The sequence below is a fragment of the Perissodus microlepis genome, chromosome 10, assembly GCF_051167445.1.
Source record: "Perissodus microlepis isolate ML-2025 ecotype Zambia chromosome 10, ASM5116744v1, whole genome shotgun sequence".
Taxonomy (NCBI): Eukaryota; Metazoa; Chordata; class Actinopteri; order Cichliformes; family Cichlidae; genus Perissodus; species Perissodus microlepis.
The window spans coordinates 24,468,811-24,493,798 of record NC_140470.1 but is presented as its reverse complement, the minus strand read 5'-3'; the positions used below and the strand labels follow the sequence as shown (position 1 = coordinate 24,493,798).

General features: G+C 41.6%; 1 protein-coding gene across 2 annotated transcripts; it reads left to right on the top strand.

Moving 5' to 3' along the window:
- The first annotated feature begins 2,429 nt into the window (after positions 1-2,429).
- fgfr4 (fibroblast growth factor receptor 4) lies at positions 2,430-20,711 on the top strand. Of its 2 annotated transcripts, none has more exons than XM_084940774.1 (21): positions 2,430-3,135; positions 5,100-5,318; positions 8,198-8,385; positions 8,473-8,623; positions 8,767-8,817; positions 9,460-9,729; positions 9,839-9,928; positions 10,010-10,176; positions 10,272-10,395; positions 11,282-11,472; positions 11,598-11,736; positions 11,954-12,147; positions 12,241-12,386; positions 12,759-12,880; positions 12,982-13,092; positions 13,176-13,366; positions 14,900-15,022; positions 15,587-15,657; positions 17,079-17,216; positions 17,529-17,634; positions 18,249-20,711. In XM_084940774.1, exons 2-21 carry the CDS (start codon positions 5,231-5,233, stop codon positions 18,423-18,425), a joined length of 2,838 nt encoding a protein of 945 aa, XP_084796900.1. In that variant the 5' UTR covers positions 2,430-3,135; positions 5,100-5,230; the 3' UTR covers positions 18,426-20,711. The 2 variants fall into 2 exon arrangements, with proteins under 2 accessions (XP_084796900.1, XP_084796899.1); XM_084940773.1 differs by having other exon boundaries at positions 5,097-5,318.
- Positions 20,712-24,988: the final 4,277 nt, after the last annotated feature.

Sequence of the window (24,988 nt, the reverse complement as noted above, 5' to 3'; positions counted from 1 at the left end):
CCCACACACACACATTTTGAGGCTGTCCCACCAGTTGACCACATAGTTGGCATTAGCACAGCTCTTATCTGCTTTATGACTTCCACACTAGCTCGTTTATTTGTGTACTTTGCCTTTCGCTGTAAAGCTGAGTCTGACCTGACGTAGCAGCATGCAGTGTCAAAGGTCAAATCTGGAATTTATTTTGACACATAAATTTCAGCTAAACACGCTCATATTTGGGCCACTGGAAGAGTTTGACCTGCGAATAAAAGTAAACGGAGTGTGCTGCTTTATCCTTTACTTGTGTTTGTGATTTATTTGGATCTCATATTTTGAAGGTGGCAGAGCTTTCTTGGAGGCACAGCTAAAGTTTTAGATTTCTTTAATCATCCTGCTGGCTGAAGCAGGTATCATGTAACCATGTTTGAATCCGGGCCAGGACCTTTGCAGCTTGCGATTGCCCCCTCATTCTTTTGCCCTTCCTGTCTTTCTTCACAATAAAAACTATGCAGCAGAGGGAAAAAAAAACAGTAATTCTAAAGGATTTCTCTGAGGCTGAAATGAATTTATTGCTGGAGTTTAAGTGCTTTGGGGATTTATAGGATAACAGGTTACCTAGCTTGCAAGTCTGATCATGCAAAACCAGTTATGATAAATGTACAGCATATTGTGATAAGACATAACTGAGTTTTGAAGGCTCTTCCTTGAGTTTTTCATGTTCCGCAAGGTTAAAAATATGCAGACAGCTGAACTTTGCTCCCATATGTATTATCCAAAGCCATGGGGTCTAATCTGCTGCTGATCCAGTCCTTCCATCAAATTTTACTTACTGGCTCATAGTTGAAATTCCAGATTTAACACATAAGGGTAGGATAGGATATGGCTGTTGCATGACATCCAAAATGGTAAGGGTTAGTGACAGGGCTAGGCTTTTCTTACTCCAGAACATATTGTGTACAATGGTGTGTGAAAAGCAAGAAAATGCACTGTGATTACACACAAAATTACTCCTAGAAATTGATGTTATTTGCATACACTTTATTTTTCTCCACTAGGTTAAAGGATTGTTTTAACTGCTTTCTGTAAAGCATGTTGGTCAGCATCTGATATATTTAATAACCTGATCAAAAGAAACTAAAACGAATCGGAATGGGCTGCAGGTTACATGTTTCTTGTCCTGTTGATCAGAGCCTCTCACAGATTGCTATAAGTAGTAAAGGCACGGCAGGGAAAAAGAGAAACACAAAGGTGAAAGAACAGACTCAACATCAACAGAAAAAAGAAACCTGATGAGAGGATTCCAAATCTTATCCTAACATTTCTAAGTGAGAATAGATGGATAAACCTCTTTATAAATGTCTGACATTAACTTTCTGAGGGTGATGGGGATCTAACACCCAAGAACTTGGACATTTATTAGACTTTACCAGAATATGTAGCTGCTAGTGAGATAAAAAGCTTCAAGTGACGCACTGTCCTTTACTTTAAAGTTTGCCGATGAAATCCTGCCAAGGACACACAAGACATTTTATAGGACATGGAGGCTGAAGACTGAACTGCATCTGGAAGAATGAACGATTTAATTAGCGTACTTGTGTGATTTATGTTCCCATCTTCTGACTTTGCTGTCATATCAGTTGTTATCTTTATCCTGGAGAAACCCTATTTCTTTGCTGCATGCTAATACTTCACTTTACTTCACAAGTCTGTGAAGGTTCTCAGTCATCCAGGTCATTGTAGTCAAAGGAGATTGCAAAGAAAAGCGTCTGAAATGAAGAAGCCTCTCGGATGAGAGGCGAAACGTCTTCAAGCAACTTAAAGAAGTCCAGACGCTTTTCTTTGCAATCTCCTTTGACTTTACTTCACAAGATTAAAGAGTTGTGGGACCTGTAGTCTAATAACTCTGAGAATTTACTACATGTGTTTTATTAAAATGCATCAAAACTTCCAAATGAGGGGAAACATTAAGACAAAGTGTGACAACCAGATTTTTTTTAAAGCAGGGCCTGTATTTATTTAAATGCCATTGTCTTGTTTTGTGTTGTTTAGCTTTTTTTCATTGAGGCAATTAAACAGGGAGGCAGTTCTCACACATTCACTCACAAAAACGACTTAATTGGTTGTGTCTTCCAAAGGGCAATTAACCCCCAATAAATTATGACACCTTAAAAAAAAAACTCGTCAGTGGCGTGATTTATGTGGCTAATTACTGTATGAGAGAAAAATGCTTCTACCAATTTTAATACCGAATACCGTTAGACTTAGATTTCAACTCTGCAGAGAGGAGAGAGAGGGGGCGAGAGTCTTGGGTTTTATTTGCCAGCTCTTTGGAAGCATGGGGCTGTTTTGTGAGGGGGGTGGCAGGGATGTACCCCTCCCCTCTCTCACTCTCTCTCTCTCCCTTATCCTCTCCCCTCCTCTCTCCTCCTCCTGCTCCCCTGGCCGCTCTCAGACCATTGTTGTTGTGACTGCCGTCCAGAGAGCAGCAGGGTGCTGTAGGAGGGCTGGTGTGCGAAGGACGCAGTCGCTCGCTCCTCTCTCTCTCAGCAGTTGAACGAAACAGGACTGTGGAGGGAGGCTGAGCCCCACATTTTATCAGCAGAGCTTATTGGGATAAACACACTGAGCAGTGGAACTTGAAGAAGCGCTGCGTAAAGACGCGCGTATCCAAAACGGTGTTGCAGTGTAACCAAGAAGGGAATCTGAACTACGGGGCACGGGTTTTTTTGGGGGGTTTTTTTGTACCCGTCTCTATAAATCGGATCATTTTCAGCATTTTCATACAACTCTTACTCGTAAGTTCCTCGCTCCCTGACTGTTTTTCTTTATCTCCGTGGAATTAGCCTTCTGAGCGGCAGCCTGCAGTGGACTTTGCCCCGGGGATTGCAACGCTTTCCCCCGGGTCACTGGAAGAGCCCGACAGCTGTCGTTCGTGTAACAGGCCACTGTTTTTTGATGGATTTAAGGCTCAGCTTCGATTTTAGTCGGATACACATAAGCTGAAACACGCTCACAGACTGATTTTTGGGAAGGATACACCGGGAAAAGTGGCTCTCCAAATGAGGATTTCAATATTCGCTCGGATCAACCGGGACAAGGAGTGATTTCCACACCGGTGCCAATTATCACTGCGAAGACAGACCCAAAGCAAAGGTGGGTGAAAACAGACAGAGACAGCTGGAGCTTCTTTGAGTTTCATTCATTTTTGTCCTATCAGCAGGCACGGCGGACCGGGGGCTAGATTACCAGAGAGTTATAGATCATATAATGCCACCATCCATCATGAAAAAAAACGAATAGGACTGATAAAACACACAGTGTAATTTCACCCACCAACGAGTTAATTTTAAGTTAATCGGGGGGTTTAGGGACGAAAGATTTATAATTTTATACGTGTTTCCCAATGAAAGCAAAACAGATCAATTAGTAGACACTGAATTTTCCACTTGTCAGGAGAAAAGATTGTTTATATCGCCCAAAGCGGAGTTTGAACTTCATCAGACCACAAGTGCCATTAACGCGTGAAAGAAAGATTGATCATCCTTTTTAACATTTAATTAAAGTATTTTTCAGGAACATTATCTAAACACTATCAGCTCCTTTATTCTGTAGATCAAAGTTTTTGACTGAGGGGGGGCTCACGTGCGGGCTCCAAAATTACAAACTTCTAGGTTTAACTGTGAAACAAACAACGATTTTCATTCGTCGGTTCTTGAGTTGATTGTAAACTACACGCACGGTGTGACATTAATACAGCTCTTAGGTGCTTTATTGAGCGTGGATTATGGTACTGAAATATAAAAGTACAATACAGCAGAAGTGTTTTGGCTCCAGCTGAATACGGGAAGGCTGCGTGCCAGCGGAATTAGCAGCAGCAGGAGAAAAATGTTTTCCAGTCCTTAATTGAGAAAGAATACGTTTCATTCAGCAAGCTGGTTCTTTAAACAGTGTGTGTATGCGTTCGTGCGTGCGTGTCTGTGTGTGTGTGGGCGCGGCCTGCCTACATGGAGCGCACGCACCAGGATCTGGCGCCTGTGCTCAGTTGGCTGTGCTTGCAGCAGAAAAAAGAAAACCAGTGTATTATTCCTTTAGCGTTCCTACAGACTGTCAGTTTACTATTTGTCCGCATTCAGATGCTTAGACCGCTTTAATAACCTCTGTACCTCAATATCACTTTCTATGCGAGTGAAAATGTTTGAAACAGGTTTATCGATCATTCCTAACGTATAACAACATCTGGAGGTAAAACTCACAGCTAACAATACTGTGAAAATTATTTTGAGCTGAATAATAGTTGCAATTGTTTATTTGAGTTGAAACTTCAGTTCATAAAGTGAAAGTCAATATTATTAATTCATTAGAAATCAGCTTTCTGCTTTTTCTGTTTTCCCCCCCATTATTTTTGAGGAGTTGCTGCTTTTCATTGACTTCTTTAATAGTAAGCTGGATATCACTGTGGTTCTGGACTGTTTGTTAGATTAAAAAAAACATTTCAAGGCACCATAACATTTTATAGATTCACAGATTAAGTAGGGAAAATATAATGACCAATCATAAAAATGCCTTTGTAGCTGGCCCTGTTACCAGATCTGGGTCTAGGTAAGAACACCAGTGCATTTCAGATTTTGAAAACCCACCACCACCACCCATTTCACTGTTTTCCTCCTGTCTTTGGGTTTCCACCTCCTGAACCTGAAGTCTCATCAACTTTTAGTCCAATCTCTCTGCTGCTCCTTCAGATTCTGTAGCTTCCTGGCAAGTTTCAAGTGTTTTCCTAGTAAGGGCCCATTATCCCGGGACAGACCAAGCACCATCCACTGACAAACAACAGGCAGTAACAGCCCTGCTCCTTATTCATCACGCAGGAGAGCCTGGACAATGTGAGGCATACGAGTGGGACAGATAGCAGGACATCTGGTTAAGAATACAGCTGCTCACAGTCAATACAGGCTCTCTCTTTAACTATTTGGCCTGACAATTGTTTGTGTTTTTGCCATCTGGCTTAAAAGTGAACAGAAAAGTTTGTGTCTTTAGCTGCTCCCCTGCTAGATCTCCTCAGAGAATCAGGTTTCTGATCAGCAGATAACCGTCTGCCATGTGTTTGTTTTTCCCAGCAGGCTCCACGTTTACAGACTTTGGGGATCTCTGAAGTTGCCAATGCCAGCGAGTGGAGTGTGAGGCCAGGAATAGGCTTCCAGCGTTTAGTTTTCCCTTTTAGCCCACAAAACACACACGTCACCCACAGAAGATGACGCGGGTCTGCTTGTTCTGTATTCTGCTGCTCTGTTTGGTGGTCAGAGTCACGGCCAGAACCACCGATGGCTTAAGAATAAAAGGTAAGTCAGGAAATTCTGCTCTGATATCACACAGTTATTATTAACTTGATCAATTGGGGTTTGTCTTTGCATAAACCTTAGATAAGCATATGGCTGGGGGGGGGGGTTGATCACAGCCAGATAGCAGGTCTCATTTTTATTCATCTGTTGACTAGGAGTGAAGCTGCTTTAAATTCTTAAAAATATGTTATGTATCTGGAATTGTGTGGACCAGTCCACTTTCCCTCCTTAGAAAGTTTAGCCCAGAGGGAGGCAGGGTGACAGCAAAATGATTACGAGAGCTTGTAGGCGAGAGTCAGAAAGAGCGAAGAAGTCGGAAGCTCTCAGCGTTTGTAAACGGCGCTACCCGATCCGTCCGGGGCCCTGAGGCACGGAAGTGTAAATCTGCCTGGCTGCGTGCCAGCTGTAGAGGATGGGGAGGGGGGGTGGCAGGGCCTTCTCACTGATGCTTTATAAACAGAAGCCAATGCAGTGCACCAGGCACTGTTAGTTTAAGGTGCCATTAAAATGTTTCTTCTGAGGTAAGCCACAATCAGCCTTTTATACAGCCAGCTTTCAAAAACGAAACTATTATGTGTGATAATAATTTTATCTTCTGCTGCAAAATAAACTGGCTTAATACTTAAGATTAGAGGACTTTGGGGTGACATTCTTTTTGAGGATGTGTGTAGATTGATGAAAGTCGAGGTGGATGGTTGTCCCTGGGGCACAGAGAACAGAAGCCGTCTCTGTGGCTCCACTTTGGACTGCAGGGCTGTCGAGGCCAGCCGGGACTTGTTGTTCCGACGACAGTGTGCAGGAGGGGGCTTCAAAAAAAGCCCCTCAAGAGATGTGAGTAAATAGTCAAACAGTTAAAAAAGCAGTTAGATTTTAATAGCATTCACCAGATATCAGGGTTTGTATTTTACATGCATAAATTGTCTGCGCCAGTTCATGTACTGGTGCTTTGATTCCTGGTATTGGGGATGTTCGATGGTCACCATAATGTCCAAAGTCAAAAAAAACAGAGCTGTAAAAGCAGCGACTGGCCTTGAAACAGTGACCGGCATTTTCCTAACTTCTGGTATATAATAGAATCTACACCTTCCAAGCTGCCAACTTTATTTATTTATCCAAACTAAATCTTGTAGTAGGCTATAAACAAACTTTAACTAAGCTTTTAATAATCACCTGAAACAATTCTGTGGGTATTTTATGTTCAGTTACTAATTTGAAACCCGCTCCAAGCGCATGTCAAATATAATTATATATCTAATGTTGCTAATTGTATGCTGCAGCAAAAGGAAAACTCATTTTCAGTCCAGATTTTTTTTTCTGCTACATCATTAGATTATATAAAAGTCTAAGTTAAGATTTTTGTCTATAAACTCTGTACTTGACTGTAAATCACCAAAAATAAAACATAAGACATAATTTAACCACACATGTCACAGATTAGAGGATGACTGGATGATCAATTTTGTTTAAAAAAAAATGTACATATATATATCAAATGTCTATGAAATGGAAATGCAGCAGTCGTTAGCAACATTAATTTTATACATCATAAGAAGTAGCTATAATGCAGCTTTTGTATAGAATAATGCTGAATGCATACTTCCTGTGGTGGCGTATGTTAACATGCATGTGTGCCCCCAAACCATTATAGCTTTGTAATTATAAGTGGGAGCTGCAAACTGACAATGTAATGAATTCCAGCAATTTTCCTTGAAAGTTAATCAGAAACTGGATAATTCTGGGAAGTTCTTTAGCCTGCTGGAAGTAAACCTAATTGGATAAAAGTACATATTTGAGGGCTCTGCTGCTGTACGTTCCTGCATTGGGCCACAAATGCCTCTTCATTGTACCATACGAGGCTCTGCTGCCAGCCCGGCCGGCTGGCCGGCTGGCTGGCTCGCACCAGCTGAGCGGGTTTGTTTGTGTTGTGTTGTGTTTTGTTTGCCCCCTCGCCTCTGGGTGGCAATTCACACTCTGCTGCGAGTTCATCTCTGGGGCACCGTCGCTGTCTCTGCAAGTTCATTAGCGTGGGTATAGTGTGTGTGCTTCAGCTCTCTGATTTACAGTTTCTTTTTCTAACTCTTTTTTAACTAGATAAAATTGTGGCTTGTTGGGATTTCACGTTTCTGACTCCCTGTAAACAAACGAAGTGTTGAGTTTGTTTGCCTCCAAGGTGTTTCTTTCATTTGCTTTTGACCAACTGACATTTCTCATTTTCCACTCAAAAGGTAGTGACTGTATATTTGTTCCTGAAAGGATTACCTGCGTGTACTCTGGTGTTTGGAAAAAGAGATAGCACTTCACTCCGACAGGGAAACAGATTGCCTTTCACTAAGCGCTCGCAGGAAGCAATCAGACAGAAAATTGCCCTGGAAAATTGCTCGTTCTGAGTGACTGAGCAGAAAGCGAGGTCTCTAGCCAGGGCGCACATATGCTCCAGCAAGTGAGTGGGTGAGTGACCCACTGAATGGATGGCACTGTAGCTGAGGGTGACACCATAGTGGCTGGGTTATCAGGGCACTCTATCACCGGTTCCTGGTAGCATTAAATGTCTGTGGTTGTTTAGGAACATGGTGTGCTTCTGTTGCCGGACCTTTCAGAGGTAAAATGAAACCGCCAGGATGTGTTTTGACAATTTTTGCCTTGTTCACTTGGTTATTGAGACTACGACGACTTGTAGCAGTTTACTGATTCCTTTATTCTGCAAAATAGCTGTACTGTGAAGCCTGAAATAGGTTCAAGATTGAGAGAAAGAGTAAATAAGGAGGCTGTCACTGATCTGAAATATAACAATGAAACAAATCTCAATAACAGTAAAAAGATATGACTGATCATCTGTCTTTTCTGACTTTCTCTCTTCCATCTCCACATTTGGTTTCCAGATCTTCGGGTCACTAGGCCTCTGATAGTTCCAGGTTACCCAGAAAACACCACAGCAGTGGTTGGTGGTCAGGCAAAGTTGATGTGTAAAGTCCACAGACCAGGAAGCACAAAGGTGCAGTGGCTGAAGGTGAATGTCAGCGAACCAGGTCAGAACCAGGGAGGACCCCCTGGCCTCAGGGCTCTGACGGTGAGAACAGATCTGCTAACGTCAGCAGTTTTATTGTCCTCTGCACTGTGTTCTCTTCTCATCACTCTAAAATAATCTGTCACACAGCCCCTGCAGAACATATCATCCAAGGTGAATACTCTCCATCTGTCCAACATCACTTTGGAGGATGCTGGCGAGTACATCTGCATGGCTGAGAACACCCATGCGGGACAGACAGTGCAGGCCATGCAGTCAGCATGGCTGGAGGTCCTGCCTGGTAAGGCAGACTTATCATTCTATAAATATTTAGGATTTATAGGCATATGATTTTTTTATGTTGTTTAGATAGAAATGCTTAGTGTCAAGTTTTAACATCCCGCATCTTTACTTATTTTAAATGACAACTTTTCCCTTTCACAGGGATTATCATTTCCCAAACTGAGGACATGCCCGCTACTAAAATCCCCTCAGGTAACCTCACTCTGGAGCTTTTACACTTAGAGCTTTTTAAAAAGAAATAAAATCTATTTGGTTGTGTGAAGTGAAAGTATACATTTACCATACAGTGGTATGTTTGCCAACTGTGAGAGCTCAAAACTTGGCATCCACCTCCACAGATTTTGCTTCTCTTTGGTCTCTTAGATCATTAGTGAGCCTTTACCACCCCTTATATTCACTCTGCGACCGCTGTCACATTGCGACATGTTCATCAGCTTCAGTCTCCCTTCCATCTTGTTTCTTTTCTTTGCTTCTTTTTGAGGGAGTTTGCAGAGCTAGCCAGATCGCTCTCAGTCTCATAACAATTCACAGGGGAACAAAAAGATGAAGAGGGGAAGGGGGGAGTGGAGGTGGCTCGGGTCAGTAAGGCCCTGTCTCCATGGCAATGTCATTGTGCTTGTGTGTATGTGGGGACTGGAGATAATGGAGTTTGAGGAGCTGAAGGTCATAACTGAAGGAATAGCGATTAGACTGGGCTCTGTGGTGAGATAATCAGAGCTACAAAAGAAATAAAGAGAAGAAGAAGGAGAGCTCGAAAAGGGTGTTCAGACTGATCATAAAAACTTGAGAAGAGCCTTCAGCACCGCGAGCTAATACCATGCCTGCTTTTAGCAGATGTTCTCGAGGACTTGAGTGAGGACACCACAGAGCATCTCCTGTTAGAGCCAGGCAACGTCCTAAAACTGCGCTGTGACATGAGCACCCGGCCCGGCATGGCTGTAAACTGGTACAAGGAGGGTACACGTGTTCTGCCCACACCCCGGATCCAGATGCGAGGTGCCATCATGGAAATCACAGACGTAACATATGAAGATTCAGGTGTTTATGTTTGTGTTCTCCGGGGATCCAAAGAGCCTGTGAGGAACTTCACTATCACTGTGGCAGGTAAGAGCACCCACAGTGCAGTTTTGATGCTTTACTGGATTTTTTATATATAAAGTCACTGGAGGATTAGAGGCAGCCATAAATGGTTTTTGACATGTCTTCGTCTCAGACTCGCTGGGATCTGGGGATGACGATGAGGACAACGACTTGGAGGATTCTTCAGCTGAGATTGAAAATGACCAAGTTTACTTCTACAGAGGTAAAATTGCTGTTTATTTAGCAGCTGCATTTCTTGAATTTTGTCCCATAACGGCTTATTAGCGGTTCTTTGTCTGTGCAGGACCGTATTGGACACATCCCCAGCGTATGGAGAAGAAACTCTATGCTGTTCCTGCAGGAAACACAGTGAAGTTTCGTTGTCCAGCTATGGGTAGCCCCATGCCGAGCATCCGCTGGCTCAAAAATGGACGCGAATTTAGAGGAGAGCATCGCATTGGAGGCATCAAGGTGACGAAGGTTTCAGTTTGTCATCTCGTGCGACATAAACAGATTGTGTTTTTATTTGCTCTCTTATTCATATAATTTTGTACTTCCTCTGCCAGCTACGACACCAGCACTGGAGCCTGGTGATGGAAAGTGTTGTGCCCTCAGACAGAGGAAACTATACCTGTGTGGTGGAGAATAAATATGGCTCCATCAGTCACAGCTATGTTCTTGATGTTCTGGGTAAGACATGAAAGATCATGCTTCTCATATTTAATGTTCATATTTAAAAAGTAAAATAAACAAAAAAGCATATCTTGTGACATCTAGAGTGAAGAACACAACCCTTACACGAGTAAGCACTAAACTAAAGCCATAAATAACAGAAAATCTTTATTGGTTGGATTATACAATCTGGCTGAAAAGCATTGGTCAGCACAAAAAAGCAGAATTCCTTCAAATTTAAGGCTCCAGTCTGAGAGAGGAGATAACTGAGCGGGTGAGCAAATGGTGACAGGGGTGCCTGGTGTCGGGCTGCGGCGGGCAGGATGTGGATGGTCAGACTTCCACTCCAGTTTTCTACCTGACTTGTGACAAGAGATCGAGCAGTGCTGCGGTTTGTTTGTTCATTTGTTCGCTGTCTCTCCACCGCAGGGTCAGTTTCCGTCCCTGCTGACGGGGGGAAAAGACTAACGAGGCAGCTAACGAGATCAGAGAGAGAGAGTGACCACAGATCAAAGAGACTAGCGGCAAATAGGCATGCTAATGGAACCAATTTTCATTCCAAAATGACATTTCCTGGTCTTTTGCCAGCATAGAAACATATTGAGGGTGACAATGACAATTGCTGGCTATTTTAAGGAGCTTATTTGCGAAGCATGCATTTTTGTGGGCTTTAAATGACTAAACAAATGAATGTCTTTAAGAGGCAGTCAGGTGATTACCCTTTACCTGCCTAAAACTTCATACATGCTTAACAGATAAATTAAACCTTTGTCTCCATATGCTCTGCTGTTTCTTTGAGATGAGCAAAGGCATTGAGTGGTTTCTCTTGATCTTTGAACAATTTTTCAGTGTGAATCTTTGCTCCTTTTGCTTACCTCTTCCGTGTGATTTCCTCCAAAAACAGAGCGTTCACCCCACAGGCCGATCCTGCAGGCAGGTTTGCCAGCCAACACCACAGCAGTGGTAGGCAGTGATGTCCAGTTCCACTGCAAGGTCTACAGTGATGCCCAACCTCACATTCAGTGGCTCAAGCACATCGAAAGGAACGGCAGACGCTATGGTCCTGACGGGACCCCCTACGTTCAGGTCCTCAAGGTTGGTAATACAACGAGATGCTATCCTTTCACGTGTTGTTAACAGCAACTCCTCTGGTAGCTTACAAACCTAACTTTTTCCTAGCTCTCTTCATATGTCCCATCGTTGCATTTTGTGTCATGCAGACTGGCAGTCTGAACATGTCCGAGGTGGAGGTCCTCTACCTGTCCAAAGTTACCATGGAGGATGCTGGAGAGTACACCTGTCTGGCTGGAAATTCAATTGGCTTTGCCCACCAGTCTGCCTGGCTCACTGTCATTTCAGGTAAGAACGAAGCAACGTAACTATACACTAGTCACTCTACACTACTTTGCATGGTCTTTTCAAAATATTTTAGCATTGCTTTGGTCAGCTAATCATTGATATATAGCACTTTTGCTATCAAATACTCCACAAACCTTCAACTAATCATTTCTTGTTTTGAGTTCCCTCTCCTATTGGATTACATTTTTTTCTCTAATTTTTCATCTTGTACCTGCAGAGGAGGAAGCAGCAGATGCTATGGAAACAATGGAGACCAAATATAGCGACATAATTATCTATGCTTGTGGATTCCTGGCTCTGATCATGGCCATTGTCATCGTGGTGTTGTGCCGAATGCAGGTCAACCCCAGAAGGGAGCCATTTGATGCACTCCCAGTGCAGAAGCTTTCCAAGTTCCCTCTTCGCAGACAGGCACGTCTCATAACCTGCTATGACACAATGGATGATCCAACCGCATCTGAAGGCAAACGTCTTAAAACCTGACATCTTTATCTCTTTCTTCAGTACTCAGTGGAGTCCAACTCGTCAGGGAAGTCCAGCGCATCTCTGATGAGGGTGGCTCGCCTGTCTTCCAGCTGTTCACCAATGTTGGCTGGAGTCATGGAGTTTGAGTTGCCCTATGACCCAGACTGGGAGTTCCCCAGGGAGAAGTAAGTCATCTGTCATTATTTATAGAGATGTAGATGGTAATCAATCACAAATGCTTTGTATCATATATATATATATATATATATTTTTTTTTTTTTTTAAATAATCTGAACTGTTAAGTCCCAACAACATTTAAAGCGTCTGCTCATTGCTAAAAATATTTCTTCACTGAGTTTAGTTTGGCTGCCGGGATCTGTACTCATTTAAACATTGTAGCGCTCGCATCATGTGTGAACCAAAAAAGAAACAAGCCCACAAGCCATTTTTGGCTCCATCAAACCTATGGTTTTAGAAACCGGAGCTTCAAATTATGGATTTGTACAGTTTTCTTTTGGACATACTTATTTTCACTAAGACTCCCTTTCCCTTTCTAGTCTAACATTGGGTAAACCTCTAGGAGAAGGCTGCTTTGGTCAGGTGGTCAGAGCTGAAGCCTACGGCATCAACAAGGACTGTCCAGAACAAGCCACTACTGTAGCAGTCAAGATGCTCAAAGGTCAGAAAGGAATACTACCAGCGAAATAATTCCTGAGATTAACTTGGCAGATCTTCCTTATAACAGCATGTCAACTAAATGAAACTACATGTCTCTCTCAGATGACGCCACAGACAAAGATCTGGCAGACCTCATCTCAGAGATGGAGTTGATGAAGGTGATGGACAAGCACAAGAATATTATCAACCTGCTGGGAGTCTGTACACAGGATGGTGAGTGTCTAACCTTTATTTTGGGATTGTTTCAGCTGTGGTGGTTGCAGTCCTTCATCCTGTTTTTGCTTGCCCCCACCCAGGTCCTCTGTATGTGCTGGTGGAGTATGCTTCCAAAGGAAGTCTGAGGGAGTACCTGCGAGCCCGACGACCTCCAGGCATGGATTACACCTTTGATGTGACTAAGGTGCCTGAAGAGCAGCTCACCTTTAAAGACTTGCTGTCCTGTGCCTACCAGGTGGCTAGAGGGATGGAGTACCTGGCCTCTAAAAGAGTAAGCTCTCTATAAAGAGTTGAAATGTACTAGAAGTAGTAACTGTAGCTCATTTCTTTTGTAGTTCTGGATTTTTTCCCCAACTTTTCAGTAATATTTCTACTGGCTGTTTGTTTAGGTTTCTAAAAAAAAATTGGTTCACCTTAGAGTAGAAACTTTCATGACGCTAACCAGATTAGTATCGCCAGTACAGCAACAGTAGGAACGCAAAGTATCGATTTGCAAAGATATGCTAATACAGACATATTAGTTAAACAATACAAGCAGTCATAATCCGGGAGAAAACAGACTTCCCTCAAAATGTGATTGAGAATCCAGTTTAGCTGTACTGAAACATCTTTTTTTTATGAGACACGGCCAACTGATGTGTATCCATATTGATCCATCAATCCATCTATTTTCCTAACCCCTGATAACCTGGACAGGTTGCCTGTCTATTGGAGTGTGTCTGAATCCCCACAGAGTAATGCAGACATAAAATGAGGGCAGGACTAAACTTCTTTAGGTCTTCAGAGTTATATATGCCCCAAAGAGGCTGTAATATAAGAAATGTGGTTTTGATTGAAAGGATCAGGTTCCTTCATGTAATTCATCGTATTTTGGGACTTGGCCTTCAAATTGATTAGTCTGGTTGAGACTCTGGATGGCAGCACCAGCTGTTCTTCCTCTCTTTGTCCTTCCTGTCGGTTCTCCTTTTTCTACCCCCATCCACATGTTTCTTGTCCTTTCAATTTCCCAGCATGCACCATGTTTGCGTGCTTCATATCAACACGTCTCCTTGTCTGCCAGTCTCTTTCCCAGACAGGCATTCCTCAGCAGAGAGCTGCTGCAGCTTCAGTCCTGTTTACTCTTCTCTATCCATCTGTCCGTCCCTTCATTGCATGGCTTTGTCCTTTTTAGCGCTGCCATAAATCTGTTAGCAAACAGGCCGGCAGAGCCTTCGTCTGGGTGTAGGCATCAGGTTTCTGGCTATAAGGCCTCCGAAGAATGCAGGAGCCTGAATCTAACCCTCCATTATGGGGAGACCCACAAACCAAGACTGGCTCATTTCGCACGTCCCCACAAATCCCACGTCTATTTCAAATGAAAACCAAAATAAACTTAATGACATCCATTCAATGTGGGCAAACACTGCTTTCTTTTTTCCTCGCAAAGGGTTGTTTTTCTTAAAACTCCAGGATTTCTATATAAAGACATTATATTTTTGCGGACCTCACCAAACTGAGGCACCGTGTGTTGATTTTAGGCTCCCTTTTAACTTTTTGGGAAATCTGCAGTCAGTCATTTTTACCTCCCCTACCTCAGCATTTTCAGACAGGGAAATGTCACGCCACAAATCTGAGAGCTTGTCAAGCATTGGGAGAAATAAGTCGTACAGTTATCTAAAAATCAAAAGAAACATGCAATAGATTTAGAAACTATATATATTGTGTGTGTCTTTTTTTTCCAATTTTTAAAAAAATCTGTTTATTTAATCTGGAGACTCAACAGGTCGTGTTTGGAATTTTTCATCCCCTTCTTTTCTCTTTGCAGTGCATCCACAGAGATTTGGCAGCCAGGAATGTTCTGGTGACCGAAGACAATGTGATGAAGATTGCTGACTTTGGCCTGGCCAGAGGAGTCCACCAGATTGACTACTACAAGAAAACCACCAATGTGAGTAACATTTCTAAGGAGCATTTGTTTTAGGAATTTGCGGCTCTAACACCCAGACTAGGGTGCAGCTAAGCTGTCGTTATTCTTTTAATTTTTCCAGCATAGCTAGCTAAAATATTGACATCTCAAATCAAGTTTCAAAGGAAAAATACTATTTTTTAAGTGCCTCGATCTAATGTCTTTTTGCTCAGAAATACTATTGCAGTATTGTTAGTAATCAGTTTGTACAACCCTTTCCTGTTCTGTCAATGCATAATAAATGTTTAAAGGTTAAAATATAGGTACATATATATCTGCGGCTGCTTATAAACCTATCTGCCCCTTAGTCCTTTTATTACTGACTGGTTTCCTTTACAGTTTTAATACTCCTGAAACCAGATGTTTGATGTTTTCCTCTGACTGGCAGCAGGCTTAATGGGACTTAATTAGAAAAGAGTCGATGAAGAGCGAGTAGGGGAAAGATCATATGGGAGACATGCAAGAGCATGGCGCAACTAACTAGGATGAGATTCTGGTTAAGTTTGGGTACTGAGAGGCTCTAACGTGTTCGTGTCTGCTCTTCAGGGACGACTACCAGTGAAGTGGATGGCACCAGAAGCTTTGTTTGACAGAGTCTACACTCACCAGAGTGATGTGTAAGTTCAACTCATCACAGTAAAGTCTCAGAAATATCAGTGTTATACCTTCCTTCTCACATCTTGTCTAAACTTGTACTCAAACTCCTTGAAAACTTTTCTCCGTAAGGCTAACGAGTGATATCAATGTTTTTACAGCAACATCAAGAAAACCTTTCATTTTTAAATGTGTTCAGTTAAAATCATTTTAGATCTGGACAACAAAATGGTAAATGGCCTGTTTTTGTATAGCGCTTTACTTAGTCCCTATGGACCCCAAAGCGCTTTACATTACATTCAGTCATCCACCCATTCACACACTGGTGATGGCAAGCTACATTGTAGCCACAGCTGCCCTGGGGTGCACTGACAGAGGCGAGGCTGCCGGACATTGGCGCCACCGGGCCGTCTGACCACCACCAGTAGGCAATGGGTGAAGTGTCTTGCCCAAGGACACAAACTGCCAACTCTTGAGCCACGATTGCCCACGACTACAAGTTTCTTAGTTGTAGTTAGAACATTTTCTTTTTAATTATTAAAGTTTTAGCTTATTATTTATATGCCACTTTTAGCTGCTACTTTATTTATGATCTATAAGCAACCAATTTCACTGTATTCGTATTCACTGTTAATTTAAAAATGTTGTTTGTACCTTTAGTCAGCCATTTCAACTGTTCATCTTTAAATACGTATTTTTAGCTAGTAATGTAACTGCTAGCAAAAATGTTAACTAAAGAATTTTTTATTTAAAAATGTAGTTAGCTACTGTGTCTTCACAGTTTATCATTATCTCTAGCTTTAGTGAGCTGTTTCAACTGCTTTTTTCTACTTTTAACTCCTCAGTATTATAGTGAGCCCACTGTATAGTGGCTAACCTGTTCACTTTACCTATGAAAGATCTCTACTTTGACTCTGGGAGTAGGCACAAATTGGGCCTTTAGCAATTATTTTCCCAGCAACTGCCATCAACCTCCAGCAACATCTTGCAACAAGTTTGGGAATCTTTGTTTTTCTCTCAAGACAAGTTGCTGACAGGTAGCCATGGATCAGCCTCTAAATATGTATGGCTGGGGCTTTATTCACTTGATCCTATATTGTCACCATAGCTATCACACTTCACACATGTGGTTACTGCTCACATGTCTGCAAAACCTCAATACCCCTATTGCCTATCCCAAGCCTGGATAAATTGAAGGGTTGTTTCAAAAAGGAATCTGGCATCAAATCTGCACCAAACAAAATGCGAAGATCCATCTGTGGTGACCCCTTGGGAAATAAGGGAGCAGCCAAAACTAAATATATATTTAACTCTTCAGATGAGCCCAGTTGTTTAATAGTGGAGTTAATCTTTCTACTTATCCCATGGTTGCTGCTGAACGAATCCAGTTGAGAATAATTGCTTCATACTAAAGAAATCACCGATGCTGCCTTTCTGTGTTCAGGTGGTCATTTGGTGTATTGATGTGGGAAATATTCACACTGGGCGGTTCACCGTACCCTGGTATCCCTGTTGAGGAACTTTTTAAGCTACTGAAGGAAGGACATCGCATGGACAAACCATCAAACTGCACACACGAACTGTAAGCAAGCCCTTTTCTTTTTAAGCTTTACTCTCAACTGTTAGCAGATATGCCTGTCTATGCTAAGAAACATTGTAGCAGACAAGTAAAGAGCAGTAAATAAACTGGATCCACTAAAGCTACCACCAGTAACTACTGTGTTTACTTGTGTGGATTGAAAAGATTTTAAATGGCTTTTTGGGAAAAAAAAACAACATATCTTTAGCATAGCACATTTTTGTCCACATCTTTTCTAAAGAATGCAGTGGTAACATGTGCCCTATGGTAAATTATGTGGATTTTTAAACAATCCTTATATTTTTTTTCCTGCAGCTATATGATGATGCGTGAATGCTGGCATGCTGTTCCCACCCAGAGACCAACCTTCAAACAGTTGGTTGAGGAACTGGACAGGGTGCTCCTGTCCATTTCTGACGAGGTAGGTTTCAAACATATATACCAATCTATCCACCTGTAAATGTTCCTGTGTTATGTGTAAGTCTACTGTTGTACAATTTTTCCTTCTGTTCACTTTATAAAACTCATGGTAGTCCTATAGGTTTCAGACTCATTCACAAACACACAGTAACGTCTGCAACCATAAAGATGTGCGCACACATTTTCATTGACACCAACAATCTGCAGCCCAGATGTTCAGCACGCAGACTGCTTGAGCTGAGCAGATTTCTGATCCTATAAACTCAAAGCAATAAACACAAAATCAAACAGTGTTTGGCTGCTGAAATTGCAGCACTTTTTGTTATTCCTTTGCAGATGTGCCAGAAGTTAACATGTTTGATTTGTTTGCTTTTAGGTGTTCATGAGCTTAGATACATTCATAACAATCTTTAAAGCAACCAATCCAAAACCAGTCTGTGCTGACCTGGTGGTCCAAAACTATGATGGCAACAACTCTCCAAAATGTGTTCAATAGAAGTGTGATAGCCAGTCAAGTTCAATCTTTATTGATTTTTACTGAAAATTTTCAAAAACATTTAATTGTGCATTTCTCTAGAATTTCTTCTTATTAATTCAACTTCCTCTTCCCCTCAGTACTTGGATCTGTCAACGCCTTTTGAACAATACTCTCCTTCATGCGAGGACACATCCAGCTCCTGCTCCTCTGACAACGACTCAGTTTTTACCCATGATGCCTTATCCACCGACCCCTGCCTCTTGGGCTACCAGGACGTGCACTCTCGGATAGACACGAAGACGGCTCTTCGATAGGCGCACGAACACCACATATGTACAAACACAACACTACAGTTGGGAAACACTACTTTGGGCTTTTGAATGAAGTAACATCCTCTGGCTACCAAACTGAAGGACTGCTGCTCCTTTCTAAAGGTAAATTAAAGATTTATTCATGCGATGTTGTTCATTGGACCTCCACTATGGCATCCGACAAAGCCCTGGAATATAGATAGCATTTGTAAACACACGTACACACACAAATACATGCACAGCCACACACCTCTGCACACGGAGCACCAAGGGCACTACGCTTGACACCAAGGTGGAGTTTTGAAGTGTTACATCATGGACAGAAGAAAGGAGGACAAACCAATCACGGTACTTTGGACTATCAGTTGTGGAACAGTGCCCAAGAACAGTTTTAGCTTTGGAGGCATAAAACTCAACAGAAGTGACCCTGGTACTTGAAATGCCTTTAAGTGCTTTCTCTCTTTTAAGGCAGCAGACAAAGATCTCCTCCACAAACTCGACCCACAACCAGGGCTGGAAAACCTCGGTCATAAAGACATTTTGACAAAAACAAACAAACAAAAGATTTATTTTGCTATGATAGAAGATAAGAAACTGATTGTTAAATATAAATCTGTTTATATAAGATTATATTACTTTTGTGTTGCTTATTTAAGGAGAAAACAGTCTTAAATCTCAGGATCTCTCATGCTAAGAAGTTGCTGTAGTGGCAGCAAAGTGCCTGAATCGATGATTTCCTGTGAATATATTAGAATATTAAACTATTGTTATGTACATATCAACAACAGAAAGACAATTGCCTTTTATAAATTATTCTGAATGACACAACAAGTGAAGGCTATTGGGGGCAAAAGAAGAGAGGAATTTAATCAAGTGCCAAACCTGTCATGTCGTGGGCTATCGTGTTCGGATTTCTTTCCAAAATACCAGCTTATTCATATTTATCTCCAACAGCATCCCTAAATCTAAAAAAGCAGATCTTATTTTGAATTATGACTGATTGACTGAGACATGAAAAATCCATTAACAATTAAAGCCTTAAGTGCTTTTGTGGCAAGAAAAAAAAAGATAGCTTGGGCCTTTAAGCATGACCTCAGCTTGGGAAATTTGGGAACAAAGTCCGCCCCCCCTCCCACAATTTTTCTTTTTGTTTTTAATCTCAAGTCGAAGACAAGGTTCAAAACCACAAGAAGACAGTTGAGATAAGTTCTGAACGTGTCTCAAAGAAGCAGAGGTTGCGAGTGTGGCTTGTTTACTCATACAAGCTACCACATGACCTTTGAGGCGACATTACGTGGTGCTCCTTTAACAACAGCTCTACTCTTACATGAATGCTCCGTGAGGGACAGTGTGTCCAGGGTGGGACTCGTTCTGAAAGGAGCACTGACGATTTTAGCATGAGGACTCTGTTGGGAGCTGGCCCAAGCCCAGTGTCACTGCTGAGAAGCACAGGGAGGGTGGGGGACACTGAATGTGAAAGCCTGTGTGATTGATTTCAAATAGGGGAGGAGGGGGAGGGACACCTATTGTCTCTGCGTAACCCTTCACCCAGCCAGATCTGTTGGCAATAGGTCCTCAGGTCCGCAGCCTGGCTGGACAATGAAAGCTTTGCAGGCTTAATGGGTGTGACTACAGACCAGAGGGAGTTTTGGGGGTGGTGTTGTGGGCATAGCTTGGGCTTGTGTGCAAATGAAGAGGCTCTTATTATGGTAATATCTCCTCTTCTCTCCCTATCTTTATCCACAAAGCCTCCATCTTTTAAATTACAAATCTTAATTCAGATTTGCAGCCCCACCACTGCCACCAGGACCAGCTGTAGACAATTCCCCTGTGGGCTAAAATGCCAACTGATTCTCAACCCGCCTCCTGGAGCTGACTGCAGACAAAACTAAACAATATTTGCATTGCCAGCCCAAAACCTTCATATCTTTAATATGTTCAAATAGAAAAAAGGAGGGTTTTACTTTAAAAAGATGCTGTAAATTCATCAATCATTTTATTGTCTTTGAAGAAAAACAACCATCTTGTCAACATAGGATTCATGTATGGCCTCTTCTCATGTTAAGCTATCGCTCAGCTTCTACGTCATTTTGAAAAGACGTTTTATCCACAAAGTGTTCAAAAAGCATTGATATTTTTACATTCCTGTTACCTGCTCTTCTCTCAAATACCAATTGTAAACAATCATGGCATTCTTAAACATTTCCTCAAGAGAATTATTTTAGAAATATCTAATTTATTTGTTTATTGTTTTGTTTTTATATGAAATAAAGTATAATTTAAAATAAAGCAGCTCTGTGTGCTCGTTTCTTTATTTAACTTTAAAGAACTCCATTAAGGATTTTAGGTTTGACACTCCCATCACTTTCCTTTGGTGAAAAAGGAGCTTATCCCAGCTGACACCAGGGTGAAGGCAGGTATTATCCCAGACAGTATACCGGTGTATCACAGGGCTAAAGAGAAAGACAACCAAACAGCCTCACATTCACACCTGCTACCAGTTTGGATCTAAAAGACATGTCTTTGGACAGTGGAGGAAATCCATGCAGTCACAGGAACTATATACAGAAAGGAAGTTCAAACTATACCTAAACCTCATTTTATCGGTTTAGACTGATTAATGTTGAAAACAAAACCAGAAATGCTGAAAACCAGAGTGTTTCGGAGGATAATTGGTCGAGCAAAGGAAGGCTGACCCATGCTCTGATGAGTTTGTTTCCATTCTTGTGATAGCTGTGCAGCGCTTTCTCTGTAGCATGCGCCATAGCACCAAGACACACCCTTAAAATCCACGCATTACACTCACTCATTCCTAACGTGGCTGATTCCCACATCTCATTTTAGGAAGAACTTTAATTGTAATAAATTACATTTAAGTAAAGGCCCCTTTGGTGTGACAAACTGGATCTTATATGGGATTTAGTGATTTAGTCTGACCATTTTAATCCTATTACCCCACAGCTTAATCACTGGTATGTTTGGTATTTAGCACTGTGCTTAAGATGTTTGAGTATTAAGAAATGGTTTAGTTCTTTGATTTAGAGTTGGAGATGATTTCAGGGAAGAGGGAACATTTGTCCCCGCTTTAAGTTGCAGATGTATTTTGTTGTCTCATACCAGGCCTTCAGATGTGTCTAAATACTCCACAACAAAATGCAGAGACACTGGTTAATAAAGACAGTCAACAGAATCCTGCACATGAAGGGATTGTGAGGTTCAAGAAAAACCTCTGCAGAAGAGACACCTTCATGCCAGACTGAAGTATGTGAGGGACAACCTGGAAAAAGATTCTGAATACTGGAAGTGTGGCCTTTGGAAAGATGAGACAAAATTAGGGGTCTTTGGTATCAGAGACGCTGCTTATGTTTGGAAAAAGAAGCCAGAGGCATATAAAGAACATTGTCCCCAGAGTGAAACACAGTGAAGGGACTATTATGCTGTGGGAATGCCTCAGGGCATCTGAAACCATGAATATCGTCAAGGTGGAATGAATCAAGAAAACTTCAAACAGTCACTGTAAAACTGGGTCTGGGTCATCACTTTGACTCCCAACATCATAAAGACCCAAAATATGTCAGTATTAACCATTACCTTTGTTACGGATTCAAATATTGGGGATGGATACAAGAGGAAAAACCACAATAACAACACTGGTCCGGCCGGGTTGAGTCAAACGATGATTTTAATGATCACACGCGTGGGAGATGGACACCGTACGCAGACAGCATCAGATCTCAAAATGGTGGAGCATTGATCAAACTCTTATAGCCTCTAGTGGCCCCCACCTAATCATAAAAGCCTAAACATTCACATTCTTTCTCTCACACAGTGCCTAAGCTACAACCTTGGCTCCCTGTTTATCTGCTCCTGCTGAGATGGGGCAGAAAACTCCAGTATGTTCTGTTCTCTTCTAATCAGACAAATAAGGCGATGACTTTCTGCAAACAGTATTTCTCATAACTCAGCAGTATAATGCATCATAAAACAATATCATTCATTCACAATAAACCAGCAGTCTAATGTAATGCAACTCAGCTTAACAAATGCAATAGTTATCACCTTCTTCTAATTCAGGAGAATAATGCAAACTAAAACTACATAATAATTCACCATCTTTAATTAAGGGTCTAACATGGCATAAAATAATATTATAATCTGACACTCCCCCTTTTGTGCTCTTTAGAATAAAGAGCACACCTACACCCTGTAGTCCAATGCGGCCGGGTTCATTTCTTCTTACCCCTGAGGCCCTTTGTCCCCCTGTTGGGCGAACCATATGTCACATGACCTCTGTGTTTGCGCAGTCCAGGTGCAAGAAGAACTATTATTCCAACAGTAGCAGGTACAGATGACACTCCCCAGTTCTCCCACAGCTTTATTTTGGTGCTACCTTATACCCTTCAGACGTACTCAGACTAGAACCTCTGTCCGAGGAGCTTTTAGCCTTTATTTTATTGCTGCAGCTACCAGTGTCTTCCAGTTAGGTGATCCACTATCCACAATAAATTCTTTAAAAAACACGTTTCTCACTCGTCTTGTGCAGTGCGTTAATAGTGTTGAAGATTCAGAATCATAAAATTCATTCATTTGTAAAAACTATTTTCTTTTCAAGACTTTCTGCATTTGCTTTAAAGTTACATTTTTTCCTACAGTTTGATACAAATGTGTCTCTTTATCCTCATGTCCTTTTGGTTCTGATGAAGGCTGTACTTGTTATATGAAAACCCAAAGTGTTTGGTTTTACTGATGTCACTGCATTCCTGGGTGAAAGAAATAAACTTGTTACGTTTATTAGTTCAGACTAAATCAAGATCCTTGATATGAAAGTAGAACTTTCCACCAAATCCCCATTTGAATTTGTGCAATTTGTTGCAAACTTGAAAGGGGTAAGAGTGTCTTGATCTCAGCATTGTAGGAGTTGGCGATTCTCATTAAACTAAAAAATAAAGTAATAACTTTGACAAAAAAATTGGGTGTGGAATATGCTATAGACACTGAGAAAAGCAAAAATGACAGCAAATTGAAACAAATGTGAGAAAGATGAAAGACAGAGACGGGAACATAGACGGCGAGACAGAAGAATGAAGAGATGGAGGTTAAAGGTTAAGAGGAGGGAGGCGAAGGCAGCAGTGATCCCATCCAGCCACGGCTTTTGAAGTGTGCATGTGTGTGTGTGTGTGATTCCTGTGTCTGTGAGTGTGAACATGATTATGTGTCAGTGTGTGCGATATCTGCTGTGTACACTGTGTGTGGTCCGTACATGTATGCAGTCGTGTTTGTGCGTCTTATCTCCTGTGTACAATAAATCGTGATCGCCTGTTGAGTCTCTCGTAATCTCTGAGCTCCATTCCTGCTCCGGCTGATAAAGGTCTCAGTCTGCAGGATAAGCGTCTCTGGCTGAAGGGCTGTTATCCATGTGTGATATTAGTTGTGAAGACAATTTGGTTTTCATGTGTGTTTTTGAAGCAAAGAACAAGAAAATAGCAAATTTTCTGTGTTGAGGGTCTGGTGTGCTATGTATCACCTATATATTTATATATATAAATATAATACTAGCATATAAAATATTAAAAAATAAAGCATAAACTGTCTTTAGACAGCAACTATTAATTTGTTTGCTCTATTATGAGCAAGGAGGCATTATTTCACAATTCTTTTCACTTCTAGTGGATCTCCTTGGTTTGAAGGACCTTCACAGGACAAACCTAAATAATGTTTAGATCCTTGTTCCACAAATGTCCTTGAAAGCGGGTAGTACTTTGTGAAGGTTCAGGGTCTTTAGGGGTTTCATTTCCTCCACTGAACACATCTGATTTGAAGGCTTATTGCTAGCATTTAAACATATATCCAACTACAGACGCATTATTTTTGCTTGTTTGTGGTTGGTTCACAATAACAAAGTCAAGCTTTGTTTAGTATATTTCTGAAGACAACAGTCATTGGGAATTTGTTAGTGGAAATAACTTTTGGAAGATGTCATCTTAAGGTCCTCTAGCTGTTTAAAGGAGATGAATTATAATTTGTTTTCAACCAGGAGACATATTTTGGGAGCTTGCTTTATGCTTTTTCACTTGGTTCAGGCATCTAAAGTGCTTGGTTTGGGTTCTGAAAACATTGTGGTTTAGATTCAAATACACCCCTTTACCACTTAAGAATACCCAGTCCATTTAAATGCAACACTAAGGGATCATAAAAGAGTGTCTTTATGTAATGACTTGGAATTTACACCCATTTCACCATTGCTGCGCTCTGTGAGCCTGGCGCCAGTGCCGGCGAGCGCTTGTGTATGAATCTCTGAGACAAATGAACAAGAAAATTTAGGCTGCAAAAAGTTCCTGAAACTGAAGCAGCAGAAGCACCTCAGACATGTGAACCAATAACAATGAATTATGCTTCTTTTCAGCTGTAGTGACATTTCCATGAAGGTGCAGGTCAAATTACCATACAGTGGCTTGCAAAAGTATTCGGCCCCCTTGAACTTTTCATTCCACTTCTCATGTGTACACCACTTTGTATTGGTCTTTCATGTGGAATTCCAATAAAATTGATTCATGTTTGTGGCTGTA